Raw genomic sequence first — 13166 nt, 5'->3', positions numbered from 1 at the left:
CATACCATATACCAGATGAAGCGTCCGAATACTCTTCAAAGGCAGCCCATGCATTACAGTAATCCATATAGGAGGTGACCAGGGCTTGCTCTATGCTGCTTGTTATTATTCTGATACATATTTATTTACTGATATTTTGTTACTTGGCCACTTCCAATTATGTATATTTTTACATAAAACAATAAGCAAAGTGTAAATGTTCAGAATGATGCTATGGGTGTGAAGCATTAATCAAATGTAGATAAAAATTATAGTTGATACTAGCCAGGATAACTAATATTAGAATAGGATATAGGGTCACCCTGCTTTATTTCCTTGATTGTTAAACAAGAAAACAAGCCAGAAAACAAGTCTCTAAGGGACCTTCATAGAAGACAGCCCTGATAAATATTTTGAGATTGAAATCTTAAGAATATTTGTTTGCAAAAGTTCCATTACAATTTTATCAGTGTTTTTGTTCGTTCTTAAATTCTTAGAAGTATCTTCCTTTGGCACCACAGTTCACCCTAAACCATTTTTCCACTTTTTTTTTCTAAAATGTTTTCTCTTTGTTATTGCATAATAACATCACAAATAATGTATTTAGAATACGTAGTTTGAAAAATGCACTTTTAATATTTGCCTCGGTCTTGAATTGGCCCTGATAACTTGAAAATATGTATTTCCTTTTACTTTTAGGCTCTTACTATTTGATTGCGTTCTTAATTTGGAAAATTATTTTTAGGTTTTATGTAGGCTAAAAGATGAAGAAGTAAGATGTCGAAAGTATCTACACCCCAGTTCCTACGGCAAAGTAATTAATGAATGCCAACAGCGAATGGTAGCAGACCACTTACAATTTCTTCATGCAGAGTGCCATAACATCATCAGACAGGAGAAGAGAAATGGTAAAATGGTCCTGTGGGATAAAAGTTTGAATATATATTAAAAGTAATATGTGTTCAAAAGTACTTTTCCTTCTAACCAAAGGCATAAGAACGATGGCCATTACTCTCTGAGGCTACTTAACACAGGAAGTAAGCATGGATTAGAGCTAAGAGTTTCATAGAAAGTGTATGCATATCTCCTATTTCTTTTATTAGACCTGGTTTAAAGCTAATTTATAATTCAGCCTTCTGTCATATCCAATGCTAAGTAGTATAGCAATTGCATTTAGACTTATGTACCACTCCATCGTGCTTTACAGCACTCTGTGAGTAGTTTGCAGAGTCAGCATATTGCCCCAACAATCTGCGTCTTCATTTTAACCACCTCGCAAGGATGAAAGGCTGAGTTAACCTTGAGCCAGTCAGGATCAAACGTCTGGCTGTGGGCAAAGTTAGCTTACAATAGTTGTAACCACTGCATCACCGGTGCTTCTAGTCTGTTTAACTAATGGCATAGGTCAACAACAGCCCATACAGTGTGATTTTTATAAATCAGGTTTCCTGACATAAAGGTCACCACTCATTCTCACTCTCTTTCTTTTTAGTGTCTTAGGAAGGAATGATGGTTTCCAAAGCCATCATGCTGTTTATATATTAGCATTTGAGAGCAACGATTTTATTTAAAAAAATGCCTATCCTGAAAATCAAGTTCTTTCTTTACGCAGATATGGCAAATATGTACACACTGCTTCATGCTGTGCCAAGTGGCTTACCTCATATGATTCAGGAACTACAAAACCATATCCATGATGAGGGCCTTAGAGCAACCAGCAATCTTTCTCAGGAAAATGTAAGTTTCTCTTCTTCAGGAGAAGAAAATGATTTGATACATCAAAAGAAAAAGATGTCACTAGTGACTCTAAGTTTGCTTGTTTTATCATAAGTTTTTGTAGTTTGGTAATCTGATAGACCATATTGCTAATTTCATTATAGAAAAAAATGAGTGAATTAGCATTTTATTGGCCTTGAATGATTTACAGTAGATTTGAGTAAGTACTGCAATCCTTGACTCACAACCATTCATTTAGTGACCATTCAAAATTGCAACACTTGAAAAAGTGACTTACGACTGTTTTTCATGCAATCATTGTAGCATCTCCATGGTCATGTCATCAAAATTCAAATACTTGGCAACTGATCCTTATTTATGATAGTTGCATGTCCATGGGTCATGTGATCACCTTTTGAGACCTTCTGACAAGTATAGTCAATGGGGAAGCCAGATTCATTTAACAACTCTGTTACTAAGTTAACGACTGTAATGATTCACTTAGCAATTGTGGCAAGAAAGGTCATAAAGTGGGGTAAAACTCACTTAACATTTATCTCACTTTGCAAGAGAGATTTTGGGCTCAGTAAGCGTAGGTTGAGGGCTACCTGTACTTTAGCTCAGGCATTCAACCTTGGCTGAGGTCAAAAGTCTACGCAAACGTGGACCTAGTACTTGAATGAAAGGCAACCAAGAAATCTCAAGGCTATAGATAAGACTGAGACATTGAAGAAACATCTCAGAAGAAAGTAACATTAAACTATTTATCTATTGGGGTCAAGAAAATAGCACGGACACGTGCATTTAAACCACAGTCAAGCTCAACCTCGGGATCTTTAACCCTGGGTCTTTAATAAAGTCCTTCTCATAGTGTACGTTTGTAATTGCATTAAATTTTCCATTTTATAGAAGAAAATATCTATAGCTCAGGGTTGAACTGTGGAGTCTTTGGTGCTCTCTGAGCTTGGTTGTTTGCTTGTAGACCTTTCATTACCCAACAAGATAACATCACCAGTGCTAGTGAGTGTGGAGTTTGCTCCCTGCTTTTAACAGTGGCCTACCCTGCCAGTGTTAGTGAGAGTATAGCTTTCTTCTTGGTAGTTCCTTGATTAAGGTATTGTTTTCTATTTTCAAGCTTCTGCATATGTAATGGAATGTGTGGATGATCACCTAGGAAACAATCAGACAAGAGATTTAAGAGCCCCTAATGAATTAACAATCAGAAGAAGAAATATAAGAGAGATTTGCCCTAATTGTTCAGATGGTTAAAAATGATAGCAGGAAATTTATGCCTTCAGACTTGCAAAATGCTGTTAAGGTAGCTTTATAATAAAGCAGAATTTGCTCATCTAGTCGGGTTTTCTGTCTCACTTAACTGAAACAGCTTATATTACAATACCTTAATCAAGGAGCTTCTAAAGTGAAAACCGTACTCTCACCAACATAGGCCGGGCAAGCTACTATATAAAAACAGGGTGCAAACCCCACACTTGTTCACACTGATGATGCTACCTAGTTAATGAATGAAATATCTGAAAGCAAAAGAAATCAGATAGCATTAAGAACTCCATTTTCATATTTAATCACTCTGCCCTAAATCTGTAGCCCATCACATCTGGAAGGCTGTTTATAAATATAATATACACTATAAACAAAAGTATCAAGCATGGGTAAGTATAGTTATGGCCTTGCCCAAGATTATATGCCTCCCAACTATCTAGCTAAACCTGAATTCTGGGAATCGCCAAGATTGTTAAATGACCTTTAGTATTCATATATCTGCCAATAAAAAAAATACAGATTTTGAATTGCCCAGTGAGCTTGTTCTTTTTCTACAAAGAACTAGCAATGATCAACCCATTTATCAAATTTGGGCAGTGTTTCTTAGCAATAATAACCATCCTCCCTCCATTCAGATGAATTGAATTTTAACTTGGAAGGCTCAATGAACTGGGAATTGAGGGAGATGACTTCCAAAACATCAGGAGTGTACTGTGTAATAAAAAATCTAGGTTAATAGCTGTAAATTGATGACAGCAAACATATTCTGAGAATTATATTATTCTTTTACAGATTCATACTTTTAACAGGATATGAGTTTAGGCAGTGTTTTTAGTTTTTCCTTCTAGCAAAATTATTTTGCTAAGAATTGTTACAGAATTGTTTTTATTACTCTGTTTGGTTTTTGTCTTTAGATGCCCACTCAGTTTGTAGAATCAGTGTTGGAAGTACACAGTAAATTTGTTCAGCTCATAAATACTGTTTTGAATGGTGACCAGCGTTTTATGAGTGCCCTTGACAAGGTGAGCCCAATGAAAATAGTACACAGACCCAAGTAGTGACGAACATAGGGATTGAATTAGAAATGAACAAATTTAGAACAAATTCATGGAAATTAATTCTATTTGGAAGTAAGCAGGGTTGCCTGGGTAGTATTTTGACAGAAAACCACTATGGAATGCTATAGTGGTTGGCAAGGCTAAGAGGTTGTTTAAAAAAAAAAATCAGAAAGAGCAGCGTCAAACCCTTTTCACATTGTTGTAAAGAAAACTTTGGGTGGCTCCACTGATTCCTCAGCTTGAGTTGAAACAGACTTCACCCTTTTTGATTATTCATACCAAATCCCTTTTTTTTTTAATGGGATCTTAAAAGATGCCCTGAGACACTCCTTAATTTGTGAAGATGATTAATTTGTCCATTGAATGACAATCTTAAACAGCAACAGTGAAGTGGGGGCTTTATTATTTTGGGTTAGATTTCTGTCACTTCTTTTATGCACTTCCCATTCTTAATCCTTTTCAAGTTAAGCAGTGTTTTGCAAAACTTGGAAAAGCATTAAAAAAAATAGAAAAAGAAAGAAACTTGAGATCGTGAGATAAGAAAAAAAGGGGGGAGGGAAAGAAGTGTACTTTAGTAAACTTAATTCCATTTAATTTCCCCTTCCTTGCAAAACCTCATTTTTTCATACCTCTCCATACTTTGCAGCTATTGGATTCTGAAATAGAAAAGGTTCTTTGGATGGACGTGCTGGCTGCTTCTCTCATTGTTTGAGTTACAGTAGCCCTTACAGAGTAGAAGAAGTTTGTCACGTTCTGTCCGTCTCCTTTCGGCCACATGGGTATTTTCCTGGAACGTGCATGAATGTCCTGCAGGTGGCAGAAAGGTGTGGTTTCTTTAAGAGGGAGCAGACATGTATCATTGAGACACCTTTTTGGAGCTTCCATCCCTGTCTCCTTTGTTCTTTTCACACCTTTCTCTTCTGGGAATCTCTTCAATTCCATCCATTAACGATGTTTGTCTGACTTCCCTTTCCCCCTGAACTCATTCTCTCTTTCTTCCAAATCCTTTTCATTTGTTCTCTCATTTTGCTTTTATGCAGCATTCTTGCCCTTGACTCTTTATCAAATAGATATCCTGACCTATTCTCCCTGCATTCAGTTTCATTTTATGTTTCCCCGGATGTTCCCTGCCGCCATTCAGGATTAGAGAGTGGGAAGAATTAAGCTGCCATTCTCCCCTCCTTTTTTTTTTTTTTTGGACAACTATTCTTCCTTACAAGCATATACTGCCATGTACAACAATATTTTTCAAACCTGGAAACTTTAAGATGTACAGATACAGAGTCTGGAAAATTCTGGCAGTTGAAATCCACACATTTTTTTGAAAAAAAAAAAAAAAAAAAACACCCAACCCATTACTATCTCTTAGAACTTCTCCATCCTGTTTGGTATCCATAAAAAGAAAATGTGACCTAAGATTTTTTTTTTAAAAAAAAAAAAGCAGACATCCCAATTATATGATTTCTTTTTTAAACCAAAGGATATATTGCTGTGCTTTCAAGAGGACGAGCAAAGCTTAGAAACAGATGCATACTTAAATAAGAATGTATTTGCTTTGGGCTATTTTTACTCCCACTTAATTACACACTACAAAAGAAGATAAAACCTACTTCAAGCATATGAACAGCTTGGCTACCTGGCTAAAGTCATTAAAATCCTCTGAAAATGGCTTGACAGATTTTAGCTGCACTCCCATGTAGGAAACAATAAATATTAAACTTTCCAGCCCATAAGGAAACAATTAGGCTGTAACTGGTCACAGGATAAAAATGAAGTCACTTATTTGTAGCTATCACTCTGGTTAACAGATGAGCCCTGACTAAGGAACCATATGTAAAACTCCATGGGATAAGGAAATTCCAGACGGATTCATCAGCCAACCAAAAGTGTGGCCTATAAAAAAAACAGATATCATTATAGACATATGATTTCTGCAACTTCTTTTAATTTAGTAATGCTAAGAAGAGTTACATAGACTCAGCTGCATCTCCCATGAAGTAGGAGGGACAGACTACCGCTGAGTTCTTAGGCATAATATTATTAAAAAAAACTTTCCCCTTTCCTTGCTCCAATTTTATTGATATTTTGCTAAATGGGGTTTGGAAGTTATCTCCAAGTTCAATCAGTCAAGATGATTCTTTGCATTAGCCAATTAGCAATCCAGCTTCATGGCAGAAAAGGGTATCTAAATTAAGAGAGATTAACATATTTCTGAGTTAAACAATTATTGAGAGGAAAGGGGCAGCATTGTTTGCTGGTGTGGTTTTTCTGCTTACAAATTGTCCATTAAATAGTAATTTTCACTAGGGCAAAAGTAGTAATTAGTGACCATGCCATTTTTAATTTAGCAAGACACCATTATTCTTGCTTCAAAATTTCAATTGACAAAATTATGAATATACATACTGTATATTTCTCTATCTGTTTTTCTATTTTTAGTAAACATACTCTTAATGTCGACAAATTCCTCCTTTAGTTTTTCCTCATTTATATGCAGACATCTAATCCAACTTGCCCTTCTTATATTAATTTTCAGATCAATATTCTTTACTGTACCGTGCAATCTGCCTAACAATTGTGCATATCATTTGGTTTCACAGCCAGTAATGCAGCAGCATCTGCATACAAAAATACATGTATTCCTGTATCAAATGAGTGCAGCCCCTATTGCCCCTGCAATTTGTCCATAAGACATTAAATCCAGGGGATATCATGTATCCTCGTCCTACACCAAGCACTGGTATAATTAAAGTTCATAATCTAGTCCACTGTTTTATCTTACTAAAAATTTTGTAAATAATGCAGCACATGGTATTTACAAGTCAATTTCAGAAACCATGTTCAGTGTTAAAATTCAATAAGCAATTAATACATTGGTGTCTCTGCCATCGTAGACTATCATACAGATAGGGTAGAGAGGGTAGAGAGTAGGCTGAGAGGTAGTGATTGATTCAGAGTATCAACTTGAATATGAATTTCTCTATTCATAATCCAACTTCCCCAATCATAGCGTTACCCCAGTTCTCCCATGTCAGCGAGAATTTATTCTCAGAGGTATTGTTTACCTATGTGTGGTCAATGCTATGACATTTGCATACCTTATAAAAGTTATTTTTCTTGCGCTCCTAAATAGGCTTTAACATCAGTAGTGAACTATAGGGAACCAAAGTCTATCTGCAAAGCTCCTGAACTGGTAAGTGTCAAATACTATTTATATGCTTAAGTTTAAGTGGAGAATACCAGATAATATTTTGTAGGGTTTTCTGCAAGCAAACAAATAATGAAAATTTCCAAAATGGTGACCAGAATTGTTACGGCTGTAGCTTAGTTTGTCTGGATGACAGATGTTTTGCAGGAATTGCCTGCAATACCAGATGGCTTTGGGATGCAGGTCAAATTCTGGTTGTCACTTTGAAGTCCTACAAAGCTCAGAATCCGGTATCTGCTTCCAACAGTATCTACTGATCCAACAAATGGAGGATCTACTCAGGTTCCTATTCTTAAAAAAGTGTTTCCACCAGGGATCATCAACCCAGGTCTTTTCCATTACTGTCCCATTTCTATGCTTTTGAGATGAGGCCAACCCTGGTCCTGCTGGAATTAGTAAAGCTATTAAAACTTGGCTTTTCTAGGAAGTATTATGGTCTGATTACAATCTATAGAGTCTGTTTGCAAATGAAATGACATGTAAGTTTGAAGAACAAATATATAAATAAATTAAATGTAATTTCCTTTAACTTAGACAATTTCTTCACTATGCCACATTTGATTGCATCACTTAAGTTGCTTACCACTAGTTAATTGTCGTCATAATGATTGCTTTTTGCCTTAATGACTATTCTTTTTTTTTCCTTAACTTGAGTTGGCCAAATATTGTGACAATTTGCTAAAAAAATCAGCAAAAGGCATGACAGAAAATGAAGTGGAAGACAAACTTACAAGCTTCATTACAGTTTTCAAGTACATTGATGACAAAGATGTTTTTCAAAAGGTAAACAATCCTACGGAAGATTACTGTACTTTTATTTTTCCTCTTGGAAAATACTTTTGTTATGCAAGGAAATCTGAACTTCTGCTTTTTTTAACTATAGTTCTATGCCAGGATGTTGGCAAAAAGGCTTATACATGGTTTATCAATGTCCATGGATTCCGAAGAAGCTATGATTAACAAATTAAAGGTAAATACTAGTTTATTGGTACAATAAACCCAGCTTTTCTTGGTGCTTAAATTTATTCATGTTATAAACAGTTACTAACCTGATTGCAAGTCAGTTTTTAACAATATGGTGAGCTGTTTATTCAGGCCGTTAATATAATTATATTCAATACAATTAATAAATTCTGGTTGTCTTCCACCTAGAAAATTGTACTGAAAATTAACTAGCTGAAAATTGCATATTAAGAAGAGAACCTGCAGGTGGTGCTAAGATTATGTAAGAAAAATAGTGATTTCCTGATTTAAAGCTGTGTGCTAAAAAAAAATTTCAGTTAACTAGGAGATGATCTTCACAGAACTTTTATTACATAGAGTACACAGACCATCACCAGAGTCTCCTGTAAATTGGTTCTACCTAATAGAATAGATGAAAGTTTCAGAAGGAATCTAAATCCATGAACTGGGATGATTGGCTATGCTCTTCATAATGTTTATTTCTCTTCGTAATATGCACTTCTTCACTTGTTTACACTACTTATAGAACAATAAAAAAGGTTTGAGGCATGAGAACAAAGAAGCTCACTGTTCAATTATTCTGTGCAGTAATATAGATACTCTCCAGCTGAGTGCCTCTAGCTGGCTTTCATGAATACAGGTAGTCCTTGAAGTTATGACAGCCCTACCCCCAAATTACTTACGACTCAGTTCTGACAACAGTTTTGACCAACCCTGTTGTCACTTGACTGGATGTCAGGTTTCAGCAATGTACCACATTTATGGCTATTTTTGGCAAAAATGGCCCACAACAAACAATGGGCTTATGACTGTAGAGATTGCTTGACCACCACCACAAAAAGTTATATGGTGGCCTGCTTTATGATTGTTACAACTTACAGCTATAATGAACAGATTCCATTATGGCCTTAAACCAAGGACTACCTGTAGTAACTTTTCATTTTTAATTTATTCAGTGTCAGTATGATATACAGCAGTGCTTCTTAAACTTTTTGCTTTCTGATTGCATTCTTACTTTTAAAAATAAGAGCTTTTTGTTTGTATGGTTAGATTTATTGTTATTAAAGATTAAAACTAATGTGCTTGTAGAATATTTATTAAATCATGTTTGATACCACACTATTTTTTCTAAGGTCCTCATTCTCCATAAGACAGAAATAGCTTCTTTCAAAAGTATCTGTCTTTTAACACATTTACCTTTTGGATAAATACAACTAGCAAATACATTTGTTATGGTGTTATAGGCTATTAATTCACCTAATACTTACATCTTTGTCAGTGTCAAGCTACAAATTTGGCATGTGCGTGTTCTTTTGTTTTACAGCAAGCCTGTGGTTATGAGTTCACTAGCAAACTCCATCGAATGTATACAGACATGAGTGTTAGTGCAGATCTTAACAACAAATTCAACAACTTCATAAAAAATCAAGACACCGTCGTAGATTTGGGAATTAGTTTTCAGATATATGTTCTTCAGGTACTGAAAAGGAAATTATCTCTGTGTGTTTTCATTTGTGTGTGTCCACACTTAAGTGTATAATATTGATGGTACAAGAACAAGTGCAAGAGGTCTTCAGATATTAAGGAGAGAAGGTTCACTACCAAGGCAGCGATCGGTACACAGGACTTGAAAATAGTTTATGAAAACGCCTTAGATAGTTTCCCCTCCACACACACACACCTTAATTCTGATGATAATAAAAAGGGGAGGAAAAAAAAGCACGTTCATAGAGATAGTCTTCAAATTATGAGCATACATTGAGTGCTTGTTTGAAGTTATGATGGCATTGAAAAAAGTGACTTATGACTGGTCCTTGCACTTGCGACTGTCACAATGTCCCCAAATTCAAGTGACCAAAATTTGGAGGGTTGGCAACCAGCATGTGTTTTACAACAGTTGCAGTGTCCTGATGTCAGGTGATTTTTTTTTCCCCGTGTACAACTTCCCAACCTGCTTCCACACTAAGCAAAGTCAGTGGAAACGCTGAATTCACTTAATGACCTCTGTTATAGACAACCTTCAACTTTTTATGGCCACTGAACAGAATAAATCTTAGGGCTGTTTTTTTTTTCTCCTCTGTCTTCAATTTATTTTTTTCTAAGGCATTTTGTCAGCATCTACGAACATTGATTGATAGCCCCCATTTTGATTACATTACATTTTCCTAAGTTTGCTCGTAACATACAATGCAGAGCAAATATTCATTGAATGTAGGTCCTGAATATTTTGTAATCTTGTACAGGTAGTCTTAAACTTAACAACAGTTCATTTAGTGACCATTCAAAGTTACAACGACTTTGAAAAAAGTGACTTATGGCCATTTTTCATATTTACGACCATTACAACATCCCCATGGTCACATGATCAAAATTCAGACACTTAGCAACCGGTTCACGTTTATCATGGTCGCAGTGTCCCACAATAATCTAATCTTTTGTGACCTGACAAGCAAAATCAATGGGGAAACCAGATTCACTTAACAACTGTCATTAACTTAATAGCTGCAATGATTTATTCAACAACTGTGGCAAGAAAGAGTTGTAAATATTGCCCCACCAGTTGTATTACCGGTGGGGCAATATTGGAAGAAATACTCTTTGCCTACTATGGAAGAATGGATAGTTAAGGTGTCTAATTTAGCAGAAATGGCAAAAATTTCCACCTATTTGAAGGACCAATTCACAAGAAAAATATATTTCAGTTTGGAGAAGATGGATTGATTATATTCAAAAGAAATATGAGACTGAAAAGTATTATCTTGCTTATGAGTAGATTTTAGATTATTTTTAATAGTTCAATATGGTTGAATTTATATTATTTTTAGTATTATGGTTTAATTATATTATTATTTTTGTTTTTAATTTGTTAACACTTGTTTTGAAAAGGAGTTAAAGTGTGTTATGGATTTGATTGATAGTATAGTCGGGTAATGTTAGTTAGATTATGTTTGTTTATTTTTTACCCTGTAATCAGCTCTGGGAAGTGGGGGAGGGGGGGAAGGGGTGGAAGGGATTTGGGTTATATTGTATTAAATTTGTAAAACTTTTAATAAAAAGAAAGAAAGAGTTGTAAAAAGGGGCAAATTCACTTAACAAATGTTTCGCTTAGCAATAGAAATTTTGGTAAGTCAAGGATTACCTATACCTAAATTTCTTTTTATATTTTATATAATTTCTTCATTAACATAGAACGTTTTTCACAAAAAATGTTAACCCAGTAGCATCTGTACAGATGAGTCAGAGGCAATTCTTCAAGAATATGATGGGATGCTGCAAAAAGAAGTCTTCTCAGACACCAGCAGCCCAAAATCTCTTGTAGGATATTTGTAACATGCCTGGAAGCACCAGCTAAAGTGCCCGTTTTCATATTGTCCATGACTGTTTTTTTTTCAAAATGAGAAGCTCAATTAAATGCTTTGCATTTGTGACTGTTTGAAGAATCTGGTGAGAAAAATAGAATAATAAAGTCTTTTAGCAGCCAGTAGGGAAATGGATATAATTTTCAGCCTGTAGGAATTGTGTGATTGTACCCCGAACACTTGACTTTGCCAAGAATAGAGCTGGAGAACCTGGGCCCTTTCTGCTATTTTGATTATTACCCACTTAAAACCTACTTTTTCTTTTAAAGCCAATTTGTTGAATGTCTTTTTGTAGTATTTTGCTTTGTTTCCAATATTATTGACATAGACATGTTCATGAATTTATCAGGAACCATGGTCAACCAAGGAGATTTTATTTAGCTTTCCATGGATTTCTGTGCTTTATCATTTCAAATAATGTTATTCACAGCTCTGCTCCTATGATTATACTTGGATCTTGGTTTGTTTGTTTTTAAAGATGACAGCTGCTTTATATATATATATATATATTTTGAATGACATAATTTTGGTGTAAAAATAAAATGCTAATATGGTTATTTTTTAGGCTGGGGCATGGCCTTTGACCCAGGCGCCTTCATCTACCTTTGCAATTCCTCAGGAACTGGAAAAAAGTGTGCAGATGGTAGGTTAGTAGGAGATTTATTGCAGATTCAACAATTTAGGAATGACTGGGCAGAAATAAAAGTTGAACTGAATATGTAACTAAGATAGCTTTTGGCTTGATCACAGCAACCCTCTTCAGTTTTAATACCTGGATTATCATTTTACCTTTGTGGTTTTTGCTGAGAATTGTCAGAGTTGGTATACATATCTGGAGAGTATCAGCATTGGGGAAGGTTCTTTACAAAGTACTTCTAATATCCGTATGTCTTCTTTAAGATGTAGGTGATGCAAGCGTATCATTCTTTTAATACAGGGGTCTTCAAACTTGGCCCTTTTATGATGCTGGCTGAGGAATTCTGTGAGTTCAAGTCCACAAGTCATAAAAGGGCCAAGTTTGAAGATCCCTGTTATAATATAATAGTCCAAACCAATATCCTTACATATTCTATAGGTTTCCTTGTGCTAGAGCAGTGTTTCCCAAACTTGACAATTTTAAGGCATGAGGACTTCAACTCCCAGAATTCCACAGCCAGCAACACTGGCTGTGGAATTCTGGGAGTTGAAGTCCACATGCCTTAAAATTGTCAAGTTTGGGAAACACTGTGCTAGATGAAAGGTAGAAGTCTGAACATTGTCTGGCATTACAGAATGAATCATAAGCAAACGTTCCTCAGTTTTCAAATTCTATTGAGTGAAAATCCTATTAAAACTGAGGAAAATTTGCCAACAATTTATTCTGTAATGCTAAACAAGGCAGGTGTACTGACTTATGAGGTAAGGCTAAATAGTCTTTCTGGTTAAGGTAATTTTCAAGAATTCTGAATATCTATTAGGACAAACTGCCTTTGACAAGATTAATTTATATCTTACTATACATGTCTTTTGCTAGGTATTTTCCTAACTACCATGACGCACATGGTATTTGTAACTTTTAATAAATATATTTATTAAATTTATATAGCTGACCATCTCACAAAA

The 13166-nt window shown here is 35.2% G+C and overlaps 1 protein-coding gene across 7 annotated transcripts in view; it reads left to right on the top strand.

Annotated features, from left to right (window-relative positions):
• Nucleotides 1-13166, top strand: part of CUL2 (cullin 2) — a 50577-nt gene that overhangs the window by 14812 nt on the left and 22599 nt on the right. For all 7 annotated transcript variants that reach the window (XM_039338564.1, XM_039338563.1, XM_039338565.1 and 4 more), the window contains 8 exons: nucleotides 725-887; nucleotides 1592-1716; nucleotides 3891-3998; nucleotides 7168-7227; nucleotides 7897-8025; nucleotides 8126-8212; nucleotides 9530-9682; nucleotides 12130-12207. In XM_039338564.1, coding sequence (XP_039194498.1) covers nucleotides 725-887; nucleotides 1592-1716; nucleotides 3891-3998; nucleotides 7168-7227; nucleotides 7897-8025; nucleotides 8126-8212; nucleotides 9530-9682; nucleotides 12130-12207 — 903 coding nt within the window. The remainder of the gene's footprint in view (nucleotides 1-724; nucleotides 888-1591; nucleotides 1717-3890; nucleotides 3999-7167; nucleotides 7228-7896; nucleotides 8026-8125; nucleotides 8213-9529; nucleotides 9683-12129; nucleotides 12208-13166) is intronic.

This window comes from Crotalus tigris, unplaced genomic scaffold, assembly GCF_016545835.1.
Source record: "Crotalus tigris isolate CLP2741 ecotype Arizona unplaced genomic scaffold, ASM1654583v1 scf7180000017710.2780689, whole genome shotgun sequence".
Classification (NCBI taxonomy): domain Eukaryota; kingdom Metazoa; phylum Chordata; class Lepidosauria; order Squamata; family Viperidae; genus Crotalus; species Crotalus tigris.
Note: the sequence above shows the minus strand (reverse complement) of the source record. Positions and strands in the feature narration are given on the sequence as shown.